Source organism: Solea senegalensis, linkage group LG1 (assembly GCF_019176455.1).
Source record: "Solea senegalensis isolate Sse05_10M linkage group LG1, IFAPA_SoseM_1, whole genome shotgun sequence".
NCBI classification, from domain to species: Eukaryota; Metazoa; Chordata; class Actinopteri; order Pleuronectiformes; family Soleidae; genus Solea; species Solea senegalensis.
This window is the reverse complement of record NC_058021.1, coordinates 36,371,308-36,390,732: the sequence shown is the minus strand read 5'-3', so window position 1 is coordinate 36,390,732 and position 19,425 is coordinate 36,371,308. Positions and strand designations below refer to the sequence as shown.

The window sequence follows — 19,425 nt, the reverse complement described above, 5'->3', positions numbered from 1 at the left end:
CCGGTGTTACTGATCACAATAACAATGTTCAAGTACAGCACAGTGTGACAGGGACCCGGTCAGCAACAGGAAAGTGAGAAGCTATCATGCAGTTGATTATTTCTGCTTTTCCTGCTTCCTGTCAAAATGGCTGCTGCACTTAAAGAAATAGGAAATGATATATGCTTCCACTAACCTTATTCAGGGTTTCTGCAGGTGCCCGCAAATCTAATTGAAAGTTGCAGTTGTGGTAGAAGCAGTAGCTTCCTTTTACCGCTAATTTGTGCTTTTCCGATAGCATATGGGATTTGGCGGCGCTTCCACTCATGTCCATTATCATTTTTGCTACTGCTACCATGCGTGTTTGTATTTTTTTTACATTTTATTATGGGTACTTTGGAGTTCAAGCTATCACGTCACACATTTAAAACATGAACATGAATAAATAGTATTTTTAAGATTCACTTTTCAATGGCACACAACACAATATGACAAAGGCACATTAAGTTAATATGTGTTTTTAATTGACTACAGTATCAGAGGTGCACACAAGTAAAAAGTTTTAAAAAACATGATGATGATAATAATCCTAAAGGACAGCAAAATACGGATAAAACGTAGTAAAGAAATGCAAACGCAATGATAGCATGTTGTGACCCAGTGCAGCACTTTTCACGTTTTTTTGTTTTGTGTAAAAGTGAAGCTCACTGATGTATTTGTTACAGCTTTTAACCACAATAACGCTCATGGGCTCAAATGAATTAGGTATATCATTCTCCACTGAAGTGGGATTTTTCATATGCTGAGCATGAATCAATAATTCCACTGTTATTGCAGACCTTCGGGCAGAATGCTGAATGTGGCAATTTAATATGAACTGTTCTACCAGTCCATCTGCGAAGGCATAAAAACATAATCAAAAATATAGAATCAGCGCATATTCAAGCTCTGGGATTTCACCTCATGGCTAACAGTGTATGTCTGCACTCAACCTGAACATAGTTTACAATGAACTGCCTGATTATGCTCAATAAGTTAGTCATTTTCAAACAAAACATCTGCAGTTAAAGACATTCACCATGACTCTCCAGCCACGTGACGTGGAAGATGTTCATATATCAGAAAGCTTCCCTGATGCAATCTATAAAAGCAGTGAGCCATGGAGCGCGTGAGTTAACACGGCTGCAGTGGTGTCGGTGTCACTCTGCAATTCATTACAGTTATAGCAAGTGATTTTATGTGCAATTTCATTATTAAAATAATAACGCTGACATAATTCCACAGTGGGCCACACGGTCGATGTAGTGGGTAACACTCTTGTCTTTGCAGCAAGAAGACCTGGGTTCATGACCCAGTCAGAACAAGAGCCTTGGGTAAATCCACAGTTCTAAAAAACATGTTTAATATGTTACTAAAAACCTTCCCCAACTGAAACGCACACATACCGACCTATTTTTTTGACCAGGTTTCGTCTTCTCTCGCTTTATTTATCTCCTCTTTTGTTCAGTCACATTATCGTCCATTTCCTCTGTTTGCTTGTACACACAACCTCTCGTTTTTGTTTTTTTTTATTTAGGCCCACATACGTGGTGTGGGAGCAGATGTCTCAACAATAGACGGGGTTTATTATAGCACAGTGAGCCAGCAGCAGAACATTTTCCAAACATGCCACTCTGACATGGTAGGACCTAATAATTACTGCAGTTTCCCTGTATTATCTGCTTTTATCTGGTGGTGGAAATAATCAGAAACACATTATTCTGACATGAAAGGATGACAGGTTATCTTGGGGTTTTCTTTCACATCTGTGTCCTTATGTATTTGTGATTAGAAGCTCAGAGGAACACTGCAGCAGAACAATGACCTTGAGTAAATTACTATAGAATACTAGACCTTGTTCCACTGTGACCTGGTGTTAACATCCTTTCACAGTTAGCGTTCATTTTAGGTGTAAATGCAAATGTCCCCTGAATGTGCCGAAACAAGCTTTTTTTCTTTTTTTTTACACTCCCCTGAGCCAGTTTTGATTCTAAATATTCAAACTTCCTATGTATAATTATTATTATTATTATTGTTGTTGTTGTTGTTGTTGTTGTTGTTGTTATTATTATTATTATTATTATTATTATTATTATTATTATTATTATTATTAATAATAATAATAATAATAATAATAATAATAATAATAATAATAATAAATATAACAATCATTATTATTATTAACAATGATAATAATAATAATAATAATATAATAAATGACACACATTTGTGTAAGTTACAATGCTCTCACTGCAGGATCACAGCTCTCTGTTAAGAGAGTAATGGCATTGTTGTATACATATGTATATATATATATACATATACATATGTATATATATACATATACATATGTATATATATCTATATCTATATATATATATATATATATATATATATATATATATATATATGCATATATGCCTCAGTGTTTTAAACTTAAGTGCCTTTCACAGTTTTAATGGTATTTAGTTCACATTGTGTGACCAGTTCACCTGAGACAAAATAAATAAATAAACAGTGACTTCCAAACAATACAACATTCTTTCAGAGGGGCCAAAAGAACGTCGTGCCCTGTAATATGAAAACAAAGCGAGGGAGACGAGTCCCTAAAACCTACAGACGCAGATGACAGCTGTAGCAGCCCTATAGCACCATACACTATGTGACTGCATGACAAAATGGAGCAGGGTGTTCCAATTGGCATAAGATTGCTTGGCAACTGCCCAGAGTCTCACACATTCCTGCAAGAGCAGGAAACGCTGCTGCTGCTGCTGCTTCTTTCCCGAGGCCGTATCCATGACGAGAGAAGAAACGTGACAAGGACACGTCCCCTTTCCCTGAGATAATCAAGTACCCTTTCACTTTTTTAACGGTACTTTGTGGACTTTAATGTTGACATTTTAATGTGACTGAGTATAATATTGTTAAAAAAAAAAAAACCTGACAGAGTTAGTGTATGTTTGTCATCTTGGCTCTGGCTCTTAGCTTGAGGCTGATTAATTATTCTCCGTGTGAACGATGCTTGGGCCCAGAGTGATTGCTGCTCCTCTGTGGCACCACTGTTTCTGCAGATCACCTCAAGCTAAATGAGACGTGGGGATGGAATAAAGGGTCAAAGCACTCCATGGCTTGCTTTCCTTCCCTCTTACCCCCCTTTTAAACCATCGCCTCCTCCTTTATTCCTCTATCCCCGGCAGCAACTCAAAGCTTGCCCACAAGGAACAAAGAGTTCCCCAGGAAGGTTTTATTCTAGAACCATCTACCGCTCTGGCACACGAATCCAGGAAATGTCAACATGATGAAGTGAACAGTTCACCTTCTATTACCCGAGCACTGCCTTGTTTTCACTGGATTACAACTTCTGCTGTTCCTCGCCTTTCTTGCCTTTCACTCCAATGTGCGCGCGTCGCTTTTCCTCCCACATAAACGCAGTTTGTGCTTTAATGGAGACTCTGATTGTGCTGTCATCATTTCAGGTTCACTGTCCTTGGGATGAGGACAATTCAGACAGTATGTACTGTGGCCTGTGTGGCAGTGATGATAGTCGCAGTTGATTGAAAAAGCGCAGTTGATTTTCAGGTTTCCATGTATAAATGTGTAATATATAAACAATATAAAACAATTTTTAGTACCAACAAATGAATAATAGCAAATTAAATAACACTAAATAAGACTGAGTTTGGAGAATGAGACTTCTCTCTTATGTCTCCTATTATCTTTTTGTTTGATTGTTAATAATAATAATGGATAATTAGCAGCATAAACCTTCCTTTTTATGTTGATCTTTTTGTAATGACTCACTTTGCACAGAAATGTTTGGCCTCAAAAATAAATGAAGGAACAAATGCTTTCATTATTTTTAGCAAATTAAATCACTTTTACCAAACAAACATTGACTTTGGATAATCTCACTTTCCTATGAAGTATAAAGATAAATGGTTTGTATTTATGCAGCACTTTTCCAGTCTTGATCTCTCAAAGCTGCTTTACATCTATAGTTTTGTCACTATGTCATTAGTTTTAGGAGTTGTTAAAGTTTGAAAATGCATTTAAAGGAGGAGTAAGAAAAAGATCCAGATGTTGGATTCAACATGTGTTTGAGCACTGATCTGCAGCAAAGCCGTGCTGACAGCTCTTACAGGTGACTGCAGCCTTATGCTCCGTCATATTTCACGCCATCTGGTGAAAAATGGGAAACGCATAAGAGGGTGAAAATCAAACAGGCAACCACATGTGAAATGAATTCATTCACTCATAATAATAATAATACTAATAATAGCTGGTTTTAAACCCCATCGCAGACCAACAGTTATATTATACTTTTTCAGGCCCATGAAAAAAGCCCCTGCTGCCTCTATTACCCCATAATTCTTTCCTCCACCTTGTCATCATTTTCTCACCCACCATTTTGTGTGAAGAGGAGAAATTCTGCATTTGCTTTACACAAAACCGGGAAAAGAAAAAAGTTCTCTCTTTTTCATTCTGTGTGTCTTTATCAAGGAGGAATCTGTAAGCAGGAAATTTGATGTTGGTGTTTGTGTTTCTTTTTCTCGTCTCTTTCCAGGTACAAGAATATTTTCCTGCTCTGGACTGACCGTCCTCCTCCTGGCGTGTGGCGTGGTGAGGGATGCCTTGTTATAATTCCAAGAACTGACATGATTTGCTCCCAGATCTCGCTCTCTCTTTCTCTGTTTGCTCCCAAAGTGAACAAGAAAATTGCCTGTTCTACTCTCCCTCCCTCCCTCCCTCTCAGCCTCTCCCCCCACCTCCACCCACCACCACCACCACCACGCGGACAGCACAGTTGGCCCTCATTTCCCCCGCCGCCACCGCTCTTGTACCCAGCACATTGTTATTAGCCAGTGTAAACACCAGTCACCTTTAAGCCAGTTGGATTTACCTTTTGTACAGACATCGACCCCGGCACCGCGTACGCTGCAGCTCTGTGGTGTGAAGGCGGACTCTGTATCTTAACTGGATAATTCTCATGGAAGAATGACTTTCTTATGGTTTTCGATGTTCCAGATCATGTGGTTCATTGCTCTAAAGCGTACAAGGAAAAAAAAGAAAAAGAAAAGAGAATCTATATTTGTGTATCATATAGGATTCCAGATATATATATATATATATATATATATCTGTTTTACTCGACACACCTAGAATTTCTGTATGTGCTGTGTAGCTGAAATCCACCGTTGTTAGGCCATGGAGCGTCATTGTGAATACGCCCTCTCAAAGAAGAAGAACTAAAGGAACGGAGTCCATGTTAATTCAGACTGTTAACGTTAACCATCAGGTCGACCTCTGTTGTTTTCTCCCGGTGATGTAACGTCACGCCTTGTTAGTGACAGGTCTGCATGCGTTTCTTTTGTCAGAGGGCTTAAAAGAGAAGAGCCACATAAGTAGTACGTTGAATTTATTTTGTTTTATTCATGTGGTGTGAAGAAAAAAAACAACAACAACAACAACAAAGAAACAAAAACAAGTCGTCTCCTGTCATTTTAATTTGTATTGCATCCTGTGTAGGAATAAAAAAAAAAAAAAAAAAACAACAACAATGTCACAATTTATGCGTCATTCGAAGTCCTGATTGGGTGATTCACTAGAATTGACCAACACCATTGTGTTGTAAGTGAAATGGCATGTTCACAGTATTACGGACGATGGATTTACTCACTCTGCATTGTGCTCGTAAGGTTTTAGCAAACCCTTCATTTCCATGTTTGGGGTAAAAAAACGGATTTATGTAAAAATGTATGTGAGGTTTATTTTCCGATGGCACACAGGATCATTGAGACTTGTGTCCACTCTTTGACAATCTGACCCAACTCTATTGTAACCCTTGTGTTATTGTTCACCTTTGAGCTGAAAACACTTCACACAAGCTCCAATTCACACTGGAATATTTTATGAATAACTGAAAAGTGGAATGACGTCCGTTGAGTGAATGTTACACACGCTGCAGCATCATTTTGTTTTTGTCTCTCTCACCACACACTTCTGTTTGTCTTTCATTTTTTACCGGTGCCCGCTCTGAAGCGTCGTTGTTTTTGTTTGTTTTCACCCACTTGTTTGCATACACATGTAATTACCAACATGTACTGTCCTGTGTGCTCCCTCCCCCAAAAAAGAGGCTTTGTGCCATTTTTCCGTGCATACATGTAGAGTCATATTAGATTTGCCCAAAGAACTGGTGGTGGTGGCGGTGGGGAACTTTCAAAGGCTGACAGAGCGAGCCACACTTTGGGATCACACCAGAGACGGACGTCTCCTCGGTGCAGGGCGTGCGAGCAATAGCGGGCAAACATGTCGAATCCATCCAGCTCCAAATAGCTTGCGGGTGCGTTTGGACGGTTCATCTAGCGTCCCTTTCATATACAGTATATATAAATATATAAATACGCCACTCTGCTGTGACTGGAGATAGACTGCTGCATTTTTTTGAAATGCGACATGTGATGTAATACGATGTAGAATGTTTAGTTTGCAGGGGAAATTAAAAAAAAATAAAAAAATAAATAAATAAATGAAGGAAAGAAGAAAAAAAAAAAAAAAAGATAAGAGTTTATTTTAAGGTATCGGGGGCGGGGCCTTTGGTGAGAGTGTGCCCAGTTTGAGTGGACACGCTGACTTTGTCCAACCCTCATGTAAAAAAGTTACACGGATCTGTACAACTTGTAAATGAATTAATCAGCATGTTATTATTATTTTTTAAAGATCAACTTTAAAAAGGCAGAGGCCAGTGATGTTCTGTACTTGTAACAATGGTGTCATGTGTTCATACTGAAGTGTTAACGAGTCCAAAGTGGGTCTTCATCGCTTCAAAATGAACTTGGTTTAAATGTATTTGACAAAAAAAGATATATATATCTATATCTATATATATATTAGAAACATCTCCTTTATGAAAGTGTCCATCCTAATCCAGGGGAAACCATCACTGTGGGTTTTTTGCAACATTTTGAATAACAAAGGATGACGGACTAGACTGAGGACTGATTAGAATTGCTGATCAGTGTGAGGCAAAGTGGTGAGTTTGGGTTTCGATGGAGTGCTTTTGAGCAACAATGCCTCTGTAACCAAAGAGGAGAACAGCTCAGGGTGAAGGCAAAAAGCAGCAGCTCCTTTATCCACAGATGTTATTTCAGAAGCGTTCATTCCTCTGTTCCGTTTCATATGCCGCGCGCTTCATCCCAAACTAGATGTATTTGTTTCTTCTAATGTATTTCATTTCCGATGCGGTCCTGTCTGTTTGTTGAGCTGTTGAAACTCTGATGAATTACAATTCTTCCCTCTGTTTTTTTCTTTTTTTTTTCCTCCCTTTGGTATTGTGTGAGGCTTCTGTACTGGAACATTGCAACCGTTTGTACTATGATGACAATATCAGAATAATATTTAAATAAATCATTTTCACAGATGAAGTTCAAACACTGAGGGATTTCCATCTGTCGGCTCGGTAACACACTGAGCTGTGGAGTGAGTGAGTGAGCTGTAGGGAGAGTGCTGACACTGCTGAAAAACAGGCCCAGTTTCCAAATAAGAGGGAAAGTTACTTTTCATTTGATGAAGCAGCTAATCAAAATAAATCACTCTGCCTTTCATTTATATAACATACAGAATCTGGAGGAAAAAAAAGTAAAAGAACTAAAAATACTGCCCAGTGGTTGTATCCCTCCCCTGATCTGTGCTTGTGACAGATGGAAGGGACATTAAAGGGAAAAAAAAATGAAATGTACTTTTGCAGAATCTCACAAAACTGTTGTTGTAACTTGCATCTTGTAAAGGTTTTTGCCACATCTTGAAAAAGTGTTTTTTTTTTTTTTGTTTTGTTTCCTTTCAGGTCAGTGTACCAGGGTCTGTTTGGCACAATAAACTAGAAATAAACCCACTTTAACAAGAACACAACATTCTGGATAGTACTGTGATGTGGTGTGTGTTTAGAAATCATCTGGTCCGACACGTCTTCACTGAACACATCTCCGAAGTATCCTGTTTTTTAGCTTTCTTTTTTGCTTTTTCTCTTAATGTCCCTTGTTGACTTTAATTTAATGTTTAGGAGGCCACACACATGTTTAGGAAGACACTATAAGATTGTCCTTGAACACTTGGCGACCCAAGGCTAACTTCATCTAAAAGTCCAAGTGAATAACTAAATGTTTCTCTCCACATACTGAATAATAATAATAATAATAATAATAATAATAATAATAATAGTAATAGTAATAATAATTATAATATTCACAAGGCAAAATGTATCTGGTACAGGAAAGAGTAACCAGCTGAACACAGTAGATGTCCTGAGTTGAGACAGAATAAAACCATTTCATAAACACTGTTCCACTTAATCAGTGTAGTATCGTTATTACTATTATCATTAGCAGAGCATATTCACATTCTGAGCATGTGGTGTAGGACAGAATGAATGAACTTAAATGAATAACGTTTTTCAAATAATTCCAAAATATTCAAATATCACTATTATGAGTGTTTCAATTTATTATTTAAAATTGTGTTTAAATTATGTATGACAAGGGTCCTTTTTTCTACACTTTAATATCATAAAAAAAAAACAGATTCTGATTTCCTACAAATATTTCAGTGATTTACTGATATTTTTTTTTATTTTTTAATTTTCATCTGAAACAAAAACAAACAAACACAAATAAGATAATGTTAATTTTGGTTGAAACACAATCAAGGACTTTGACTACGAGGATGTGCATTGTACCTAATAAAGTGGTCAAACATAGCATGTACTCATTACCTGCTCAGATGATTTTGACTTAAAGGGTTCAGTAGAGCGCGGCACTGCCGGCTGTTACAGTATAGTTTAGAAGCAACTATGACTTGTCCGTTTGTATATCTTTAAAATCTCCCTGGATCCACCATCGGAATCCCAGAGAAAAGCAGATTGTCCTCCACGCTGCTCACCTGGAGATCAATGAGGGGTTCCTTTATGTTCTCCTTTACTAATCAGAGTTGTCTCATTCCCTGATTGAGGGTTTTCAATCAGCTGGCTCAGCTCCAGAGATTCTCACAGTGCCTGGAACTCTTTGTGCAGGACTTCAACCACTGACATTCGGACATCAAAGCTGGATACTTTCCTGTTGATGGATGTCAGGATATCAGGTGAGAGACAGCTACAGGTAAGTCCTCAGGGCAGCTTCTTTTAGAGGAAGGAGTAACAGTCATTTTGGTTGTTTTCCCCATGACTAGCCAGTGGAAACACCCATCAATGTAGTCCTCCAAATCCTCCAGCCAGGAAAAAAAAAACAGATAAACACCTTATTTTCAGTGTGTAAGATCAGAGAAAAGGTGGTATAGGTGTGCACCGCCATGTTCAATTCTTGCACAGATTTTCCGTATACTCACAGTCTCCTAACACCTACCACCATTTCCACTTTAAACACAACATGCAGAGTAACTTGACAGGTTACAAATGCCCGCTGGTCTTTCAGTCAGAGTTTAGACCGAGGTAAACATTGAATTGAATTGAATTGAATGACTTTATTCCTCCCCCAGGGGGAAACACACATTTTTAACAGCTCAGTTAAGAAATGAGAATATAAAATAAAATAAAATAAAATAAAATAAAATAAAATGAAATAAAATAAAATAAAATAAAATAAAATAAAATAAAATAAAATGAAATCAAATAAATTAACAAAATAAAATGAAATCAAATCAAATAAATTAAATTAAATTAAATTAAATTAAATTAAATTAAATTAAATTAAATTAAATTAAATTAAATTAAAATAAAATAAAAATACAGTAAAATACAATAAGATGAAATACAATAAAATACAATATAGTAAGAAAAATTTCAACAAAAATAAAACTAATATAAAGTAAGTATCAGGGGTAAGTAGGAAAGTGTAGCCTTACTGTTAGCACAGAAGAAAAAAAAAAGGCACTGAGCTTCTCAAGACAAGAGTGTTTCACTGTGATATTAAAAGCAGTTCTTGTAATAGAAATATTTGGGAAGTTACGGAGGGAAAAGAGCAGTTACTGCAGTTCTCTTGATTTGGCAGTCAGCCTCCATCAGCAAAAAACTCATAACCAGGGAAGTACCGCTCTGCAGGTAAAAATGGGCCTGTCAAATCTCATCATCCACTCATCCGTTCGAAAGACAAGGGAGAGAAATGGGAAATGAGGAGAAAGAGAATGGGGAAATCCTCTTTGGAAGGATGGAGTGAACTTGGCAGTGGCGGCTCAACTAATCAGGTTTACTTAATCAGTGAATTCAGCATGCAAAGCAGGCACACTGACAAACAGGGACAAAGGCTGGAGAGATGGGCGAGTTGAGCAACAATGCAAAATTAACCCTCGGCCCACGTTTGTTAATTCAGCAGGCACTGATGGTTATTTATGTGGAGACAAGGAGCGAGCAAACCACCAACCTCCCTCTGGCACTCTAATTAGGGCACTGCTCACCGTGCGCCACAAAGAAATGGAGTATGTGTCCAGTATTTCAGGACAACACGCTTTTAGAAATATTGCATATTCACGTATGTTGTGTTTTTGAATCTCATATGGCCAAGAGCTACTTGTATTTTGGTGTGCTTCCAGTGAGAGGAAAAAAACAGAAGCAAAACACGGAGGTTAGTGAAGTTTTGATTTTCCTATGCTCATGAAATATACATATACATTGTACAGACAGGATCCATGCTGAGCCAGAGAGCCGCTGTGATTCTAGCCTTAATGCAAAGCACCCCACTGGCTGCGCTGCGTGTGTACGCCAATGTATTCTAAGCCGCTACTGGCACCACAAGGATGACATTGTGTGTCAGATGAAATGGGGGAGATCTTACCACAACGACACTGCAGGGGAGCAGTGGCCTAAAGGTTAGAGAAGCAGATTGGACTGGCAGTGTCTGGGCCGAGAAGACAGGAGCCAAGAACCTGCTGTTTACTTCACTGAACACACCTGCAAAAAACAATGATTTTTTCCTCCTAAAGTCTCACATTGTAGAGGCTGAATGTTGTTGTACTTTTTTGGCTCACTGATAAGCTCTTCTTCAGGTTTGTCCGCCTGCTCAGGGCTAAGTATGGTGCCCAAGTAGCTAAGGCCTTCAAAATGTGGAGAACAAAGACTGTGGAAAGTTGTCCCATCACTTTTCTCATGTGACACTTGCAGCAGTTCCCCAAACACTGGCGCTGACTACTCAATAAAGGCTGACTCTAATTGAACGACCATACCATTTTAACCCCAGGTAACATCATAAATCCTCTTAAAGCTACAAGAAATATTTGCATAAACCCTCATGCCAATATAGATAAATACAGTAAATACTAGACAAACACCCTAAAACCCAAATAACAAATAAATATATACAACAATAAATGCATGGGTTATGTCTCTAAAACACCCCTCTAATCACTTACTACTTGGAAATGATTTTTGCATGATCACCCTGGGAGGAAGGAAACAGAATGACAGCACAACAACTCCTTATTCCTTCACAGCTCCTGCGGCTGCAGCACATGAACACAATACAATCAACCCATCAACCAATCAATACAACATTGTATAGACATGTGTTTATATTACCTGTGTGTGTTTTGCTCAGTGTTACAATATCCATCAGTGTATCGTGAGTCAAACAATATCAATGAAATAATGAATATGAGGTAACGGCCACCTGTCGTTACAGTGCCACAAGTTTTCAACTGAGACAACACCGTGGAATTGTTGCTGTTGGTGTGATGAGCATCTTCTAATCACAGTCCTTTGTTCTTTGTCACTGGCACTGACAGATTACACCAGCTGCTTTGTTTGTTCAAATTCAACTGCTTTTTCATGCAAATATCTAATCAACCAATCACATGGCAGAAACCCAAAGAAATCAAGTATGTAGACATGGCCAAAGCTGATGCTGAAGTTCAAACAGAGCATCGGAGTTTGGGTACAAGGGCAAATTAAGTGACTGTGATCATGGCATGGTTGCTGATGCCAGAAGGGCTGGTGTCAAGGTTCCAGAAACAGTTCATCTACTGAGATTTTCACACAGAACCAAATGTAGGGTTTACAAAGAAAGTTAAAATACCAGTGTAGAGGTGAACGATTAGACTTTGGTTTAGGTTTGAAATGACTCAAATAAGCTGACATTATAACACATTTATGCAAAGTACCATCTCTAAACATACAACAGAAAACTGCATTGAAGCTTGACTCCTATTAACATACTTTATTCTAACGTAGTATAACCCTTTTGTTGTAGAGTGATGGTGTAAGCACAGTGTGTGCTGAAATAATTAATCAAATTGCCACAAACCAATTAACACACGATTAACCTGGGTTTATGTGCCCACGGGGAGTCTGTTGCCTGCACTGCCCAGTTGGTAATCCCTTCTTACTGAGTGCCTTCCAGAACTGTTACAAATGACATTATCGGACAGGAGTCCATGTGAACCTCGTACCTAGGGTTTGTTGTAGAACAGCATCATCCTGCTCCTGTCTATGCTTCTCCATTCTCAGATGAGTTCACATAATGCTGATTAAGCCTATTAGGTCCACCCAAGATCTAGTATTACTTAGACGTGTTTGGATTGCCCAGCAACTACAAAGAGGAAGTGCTTAATAGCATGTCAAGACAGAGACACATACAGAGAAAGGAAGTTTTTTGAGGCACTGTTGTTGGGCAGTTTGTTCCCACCCACCTCTGCTCTGCTGCTGTATACACACACAAATGCTCTCTCCCTCTCAGAGTTGATGATGTGTCTGTTTTCATTTTATGATATCGACACATACTGTCTTTTTTTTAACACATGGAGGTTTTGTAATTATATTAGGGAAATGTCGACATTCTCACTGGCTTTGTCTTTGCTCTCATTTTCGCTTTCCATGAAATACCTTTGCATTTCATTAATACCCAACTGCAAGCTTATGTTAACATCAGGGTCCTGGTTGCCATTACCCATGCCTATAGTGACCTAATGGTGCTTTTAGTGAATTCTGTTCAAATATATAAAAGTATATTCTGACAGCTCCCACTGATCTAGTGTTTGCTCAGTGGGTCTTAGTCCCAGGGCACTTTGTCAGATTCCCTCACCAGACAAAGGGAGCAAAAAGGAATGCTAATGACTGCAAAATTGGTAGGTGTCCCACTGTTAGCATGGAGGTTGCAAGTATTATTAATATTCACAATTAGAACTATTTGGAAGTCGCTCATGGAGCCCAAGAAGGAACATCAATATAAACCACACTCACACAAAATTGAGTTCTCAACACTGTATTATTATAATACTGAATAGAACTCATAGAACAATATGACAATAATACAATTGAATTAACAAGAAAAATAATAAAGTGTGCACGAGAATTATATAAAAAAATGAACAAAAGTGTCCTCTGTGATTGTTATGTTAAATCTGTTGTTTATTTCCTTCTTCTTTGAGCTCATTTTGTTTATGTTTATGTGCCCTTTAATTTGTGTGTACTTCGTGGTCCTACCACACCGCAGGTAAAGAAGGTAGGTAATTCATCCGCTTTCCATCAGCTCTGGCTCGCCATCTGATTCTCTGGATCCTCTTCTCCAGCAGGAAGCCGCCTTGTGGCTATCTGGGCTACACTTTGGCAATAGATGACTATTGACATGGTTATTAGTGTTTGTCAATTATATAACATAGGAGCAATCAATTCTTGAAAAGCCTGTGAAATTGCTTTAGTCACACTGTCTTTTGACTTAGGCAAAATAAAACACTCTTGACAAAGGCCATCCTACAGGGGTAGAGCATCATGAATGATTTAGTCAAAAATATGTTTTGTCAATAAATGACATAGGCCATTATTTTAGGAAGGTGACGTGATCTAAATTCAAAAACTGAGATGTATTGTTCAAAGCCAGGCTTTACCATACTTCCAGAACTGATGTACTATATGGGCTCATTTGGAAAAGGGAAGATAAATATTCCTCTTGATTTCACGCTGACTTGTACAGAATGAGGAGTCTTCTGTATTTCGTTGTGGGGATGTAGTGACCGACAAAGTGCTAACAAGCAATTCTGCTCAAAGACATTTTTACAGAGGCAAAGGAACTGAAGGGCATTAAACTTTACTGAAGTTTCTGTTGCCTCACAGTGTGTGTGTGTGTGTGTGTGTGCGTGCACGAACAGTCCTGCATTATTTATTTGCACTCATTAAAAGTAATCAATTGGAACTGGCATTGATGTAAAGGTCTATATTGAGCTTTCAGGAATCCGTCACTATAATGTACCGTGTGACTTTCTAACCCTGCTTGATTGTTTCGTCCCACAAAGAGGTCAAAGGAATGGAAATGTGTTTGTCTGCTCCACATCATTGTGGAGCATCACACAACACTGAGAGCTTTGTGAAGCCCAAAATAATTTGGAAAACAAATAAATGTAACCTGGTGGTTAAAAATAGTTTTAGTTCATCATCAGTGAATGTCGTTTAAGAATACAAGTAAGTTAAAATAATTGTCCAGCAAAATGAATATTGGGTAATGTTAATGGTTTATTGGAAGTTGCATTCAATATGGTATTTATTTGTTGTTTAAGTATCCATCCATCCATTTTTGCCACAGATCTGATGTCAGTTCGCGGAGGTAGCAGCTTGAGCATAAAACATTTTGTCCGTGATTTCTGTCTTTCAGTCACTACCCATAGCTTGTGACCATAGCTGAGTGTAGGAATATAGATCAACCGGTAAATTGAGAGCTTTGTCTTTTGGCCCAGCTCCTTCTTCGAAATCCATACTCCTGAAGGAGTTTGGTTGTCCGACAGACCCTCGTCTGCAGGACCCCTGAGTAGACCTTACCCATGAGACTGAGGAGTGTGATACCCCTGTAGTTGGAACGAAACCCCCCGGTCCGACCCCTCTTTAAGAAAGGGTATGCCCCCCGGTCTGCCAATCCAGAGGCTCTGTCCCCAATGTCCATGCAATGTTGCAAAGGCGAGTCCCCAGACCCTAGGTTCCTCATTGAAAAGTGTGGCAGTGGGAGTGAGGAGGTCCTTGAATGACTCCCGCCACCAACCCAAAGCGAGTTTTTGCCAACGACTGCCGAAGCTGTGTTCTGCTTGGCCTGCCGGTAACTTATAAGCTGCCTCTGGATTCCCGCAGGCCAAAAAGGCCCGAAAGGGACTCCTTCTTAAGCATGACGGCATCCCTTACCGCCGGAGTCCACCAAACGGTTCAGGGGTTACTGCCACGACAGGCACCAAACACCTCACAGACACAGCTCCGGTCAGTCGCTTCAATAATGGAAACAAGTAACATCGGCCATTTGAACTCAATGTCTTCCGCCAACCTCGGGATGTGGTTGAAGTTCTGGGTGATCAATAAGTAAGCCCATACCCACTCTGTGCCTCTCACCAGGGGCAAATCGAGACTGGACGAGAGTCCAACCCCTCTCAAGGAGACTGGTTCCAAAGCCCAAGCTGTGTATCGAGGCGAGCCTGACTATAGTCGGCTCCTTACCTGTCAGAGAGGTGACATTCATCGTCCCTAGAGTCCCTCACTTAGGACCTGTTTGGTATAAAGCCCATGACAACTAAGCTCCTAGGATCATTGGGACATGCAAACTCCTCCACCACGATAAGGCGCCTGCAGGAGTTGCTGTTTAAGAATGTTTGTCAAAATGTTTAACTCTGCCTGTAAGAATAGGAAAACATAGCCACACAAATGAGTTGTGAATTTATTTTATCTTGAAAGTTTGGTGAGAGAGGGAGGGAGAGACTGAATGAGGGAGACAACGGGGAAGTGGATTGAAGCTGCCAGGTAAAACAAACTGTTTTGTTGAAGTCTGTCACCAGTTTCAATTAGAGTGTTCGACCAGGATCCTTAGAGACATTAAATTGATTGTTCTGTCAGTTTGAATGGACTACTCAGAGAGAACAAGCTAGCTGCTGACCTAGATGCTAGTGGTCTTTGCTAACAAGCTAGCAACCAGTGACCTGTGTGGAGTAGCTTGTGTGGAGCTGACCCCGAGTGCAGAGCTTGGATTTTTACGAAATCATCAGCTACATGAGTCTCCTCTTCATCATCATCTCTCCTCCTGCTTCAGCTGCCCTGCAGCCTGCGTGTGTCGGCTCTCACATTGTTCAGCCATTGTGTTTTAGGCTACAACACAACTGAGCAAATTTTTAATTTGTTTAAAGAGTAAGAGTAATTTAAAAGCTATTTCAGTTCATGGTAAGAGTGTAAAATGTTTAAATATTGATTTAAAGCTGAAGTATGACTGTACTTAAAAACATGATCACATTAGTTTTCACATTAGTATTTAATTGTGAAAAGAGCTCTAGATACCCCCTCTCATTATAGTCAAACATGCTAGAGAGGAGCTACACAAACAAACAAAAAAAACAGATTGGCATATCATCATACAATATGATTGCCTAAAGGAATTTGCACCGTAATGGAAACATAAATAAACTGTTGGGAACTGCAAATAACTTGCAAGTGATTTTCAACATATTGGACCAGGAAAAAAAACAGAAGATGATGATGAACTGGTGCTAATTTGGATTAAAATGTAAAGCTGAGCATCAGCACATCAGAAAAAATTAAAATAAAAGAAAAAATGACAGCTATGCTGACAGGAAAACAGAAGTGTAACATTATGTACACATCAAGTTATATACAAGTCCAGAAGGAGTAGGGTGAGTAGGGGGAGTCAGAGACATCACTACTATGTTACATATTTAGATAGGTAGAATTTCCTGACATCTTTTAAGGGTATAATAAAAGGGTATAATAACAAGATAAATGTACACGCAACACTTTTTATTTGGTGTTTTTTTTTTACATGAGTTGGCATTTGTAATTTGTTGAATTACTGCCCCCTTCTACCCTCATGTCTGATCAGAAGAAGAAAGAAAACAATTTCTACCACTAAACTTACTTGAGGATAACAAAAGTTATGTTGTCTACACCATGTGCACCCACTGGAAGTCAAAAACAATAAACTAAAATGCTACTCAGGAAATGTTGGTCACTGATCTGGAAGCTTGCAGTGACTGGATACAGATTGTAAAAAAAAACAAAACAAAAAAAACATACAAATAGAGTGCACAGAAATGCATCGAGAGTGCAAAAGCCTTTGGAATGGTGGTCCAACAGTGACAGCCATGTCACCTCCACATGTGTGAATAAAAAGCTATGGGGTTTATGTCAACAGAAGAGCCACAGATGAGGCAGCGTGAAGGCAGTTATGGAAATGTGCTGTACCCGCTGTAAGTGAGTGGGTGTGTTGATTAAAAAAGACAGCCCGAGAGTATTGAGTGTTGAATGTGTGTTGACAGAATGTGAAGCCTGCCTCATTAAACTATATAACAGGGGACAGACATGTACTGGTCTCTTGTGTGAGTGTGTATCTGTGTCCTCTTTCGGACCATTTCTCACATAAACACTGAACTTATCTGGACCAATAGTCCTTAAGGAGACCAAAACCTGGTCCTAATGAAACAAACATACCCTCATGTCGGAGGAACGGGTTATGTTTTGGACTAAGATTTGGATGTGAGGGTTATAAAATAAAGCTTTTTTGAGGCTGTTCAAAAATAGCTGTGCAACCCTGTGTGTGTACATGCAGTCTACCAACCATTACTGCATCTTTGTATACAACATGCAGACACAGTTCCAAATATAAATATCATGTAATATGGGAGACCCTTGGAGCAAAATCCTCACCGAAGCTAACAGCAGATACAGGAGAGGGACTGTGGCACCACGCCATTCAAAAATGATTTATTTTAGAATTTCAGACATGGGAAACAAATGAGTGACATGAACATGAAAGAAGTTGCATATTGTAAACACACATCCACCGTGACACTGACAACAAGTGTGCTGTTAAACAAACCGTAGATCTTTGTCACATACTGCTATTATCTGACAATTAGACAACATTATATTAACCAAACATCATCTGGATCTTTAGGTTACTTGTGTAACCCCTGTTCTCCGTGTAGCATGAGTGAGTGTCTCACTAGGACCTCATCAGAAGAACCAAGGAACCCCTTCTACATAGTAGGCTGGCATTGTGTTAGTTTTCATTAAAAAAAAAAAAACCTCTTTCTCACTTCTGGGGCAAGTTGGTGGTCTGGTGAGACACTCCCTCATGCTCCTCAGAGAACTGGGAAATCCAGAATCAATCTATTGTCCAAGTCTGTGCACACAAACAAGGATTTTGACTTGGTTCCACTTTTCTCTCTAATACAAACACACAATAAATATATAAACAGAAGAAGAGAATTAAAATTGTCTCTGTGGCGGCTTGTTTTTGCAGATTGTTTTCAATGTGTCAAATGTGACTGGAGAGGAAGGTCAATGTTGGATGAGAAAATATCCCATGCTCCACGTTGTCTTTGAACCTATCACTGTTGTTGTCTGCACTGTAATTTGTTTGGACCGGTGTCAGTCACTTAACTTGTGATGGGGAATTGACCTACAGGATGAAAAGGATTAACAAAAGTAGTATATTTAGTTAACTGTTTTACCACCGGTCATTTGTGTTTGTGGTTTTAAAATAAAACCATTTGTCATTGCACTCAACTCTTGTGTTTTGACATGTTTTATGGTGAGTTTAAAGAGGTCATATTGAGTGGAGAGTTACAGTTAGGCTAAGTGTATCCTACTCTACTGCATGGGAATGTAAATGTTCATAATTTCCCTAAGGGGATTAATAAAGTATCTAAAATTAAAATTAAAATTAAATAATAACAGTATAGCTACACTAATAAGCTAAGAGTCATCTTCTCTTTTATTTAACAGGTGTATTTACAGTAATTGATCCCAATTCAATATTATTTTAATATTACTCACCAATTTGCCTCCCATGTAAAAGTTTAATCGATGAAAGGGACATTCCATTAAGGAGAAATCTAAACTAACGTTGAACTGGGAGAGTTAGGAATCTGTGGCGCTTCACTGTTGACACTGTGTTGTTGAGGATGGTGAGGGGGCGGAGTGTGTGAGGGAGGGTTTCTGCTAAAGTTCACGGTCATCTCCAGCGTCTTGAGAGGGTTCCGCTCCAGGTGACTCTGACTGCTCCTGCCTGTATGCGGACCCATCATCACTCTGGATCAGATCTATGACGGTGGTATCGTCCGCAAACTTCGGGAGTTTAACAGATGGCTCTCCTGAGGGCAGTCATTTGTTTAGAGGGAGAAGAACACACCCCTGGGGGGCATCAGTGATGGATTTTGGTTCCCTAGCCTCACCTACTGCTGCCTGTCCATCAGGAAGCTGGTGATTCACTGACAGGTCGGGGCAGGTACAGCGAGCTGGCTGAGCTTCTGGTGGAGGATGTCTGGGATGATGGTGTTGAAGGCAGAGCTGAAGTCCACGAACAGGATTCTGGTGTACGTCCCTGGTTGGTCGAGGTGATGCAGGATGAAGTGCAGCACCAAAATGACAAAAATGTCGCTTCTCTCCATGTTATC

The 19,425-nt window shown here is 39.3% G+C and overlaps 1 protein-coding gene across 1 annotated transcript in view; it reads left to right on the top strand.

Annotated features, from left to right (window-relative positions):
- Positions 1 to 4,786, top strand: part of vstm2a (V-set and transmembrane domain containing 2A) — an 86,625-nt gene extending 81,839 nt beyond the window's left edge. Inside the window, exon 5 of the mRNA XM_044040784.1 lies at positions 4,583 to 4,786. Coding sequence (XP_043896719.1) covers positions 4,583 to 4,659 — 77 coding nt within the window. The 3' untranslated portion in view covers positions 4,660 to 4,786. The remainder of the gene's footprint in view (positions 1 to 4,582) is intronic.
- Positions 4,787 to 19,425: the final 14,639 nt, after the last annotated feature.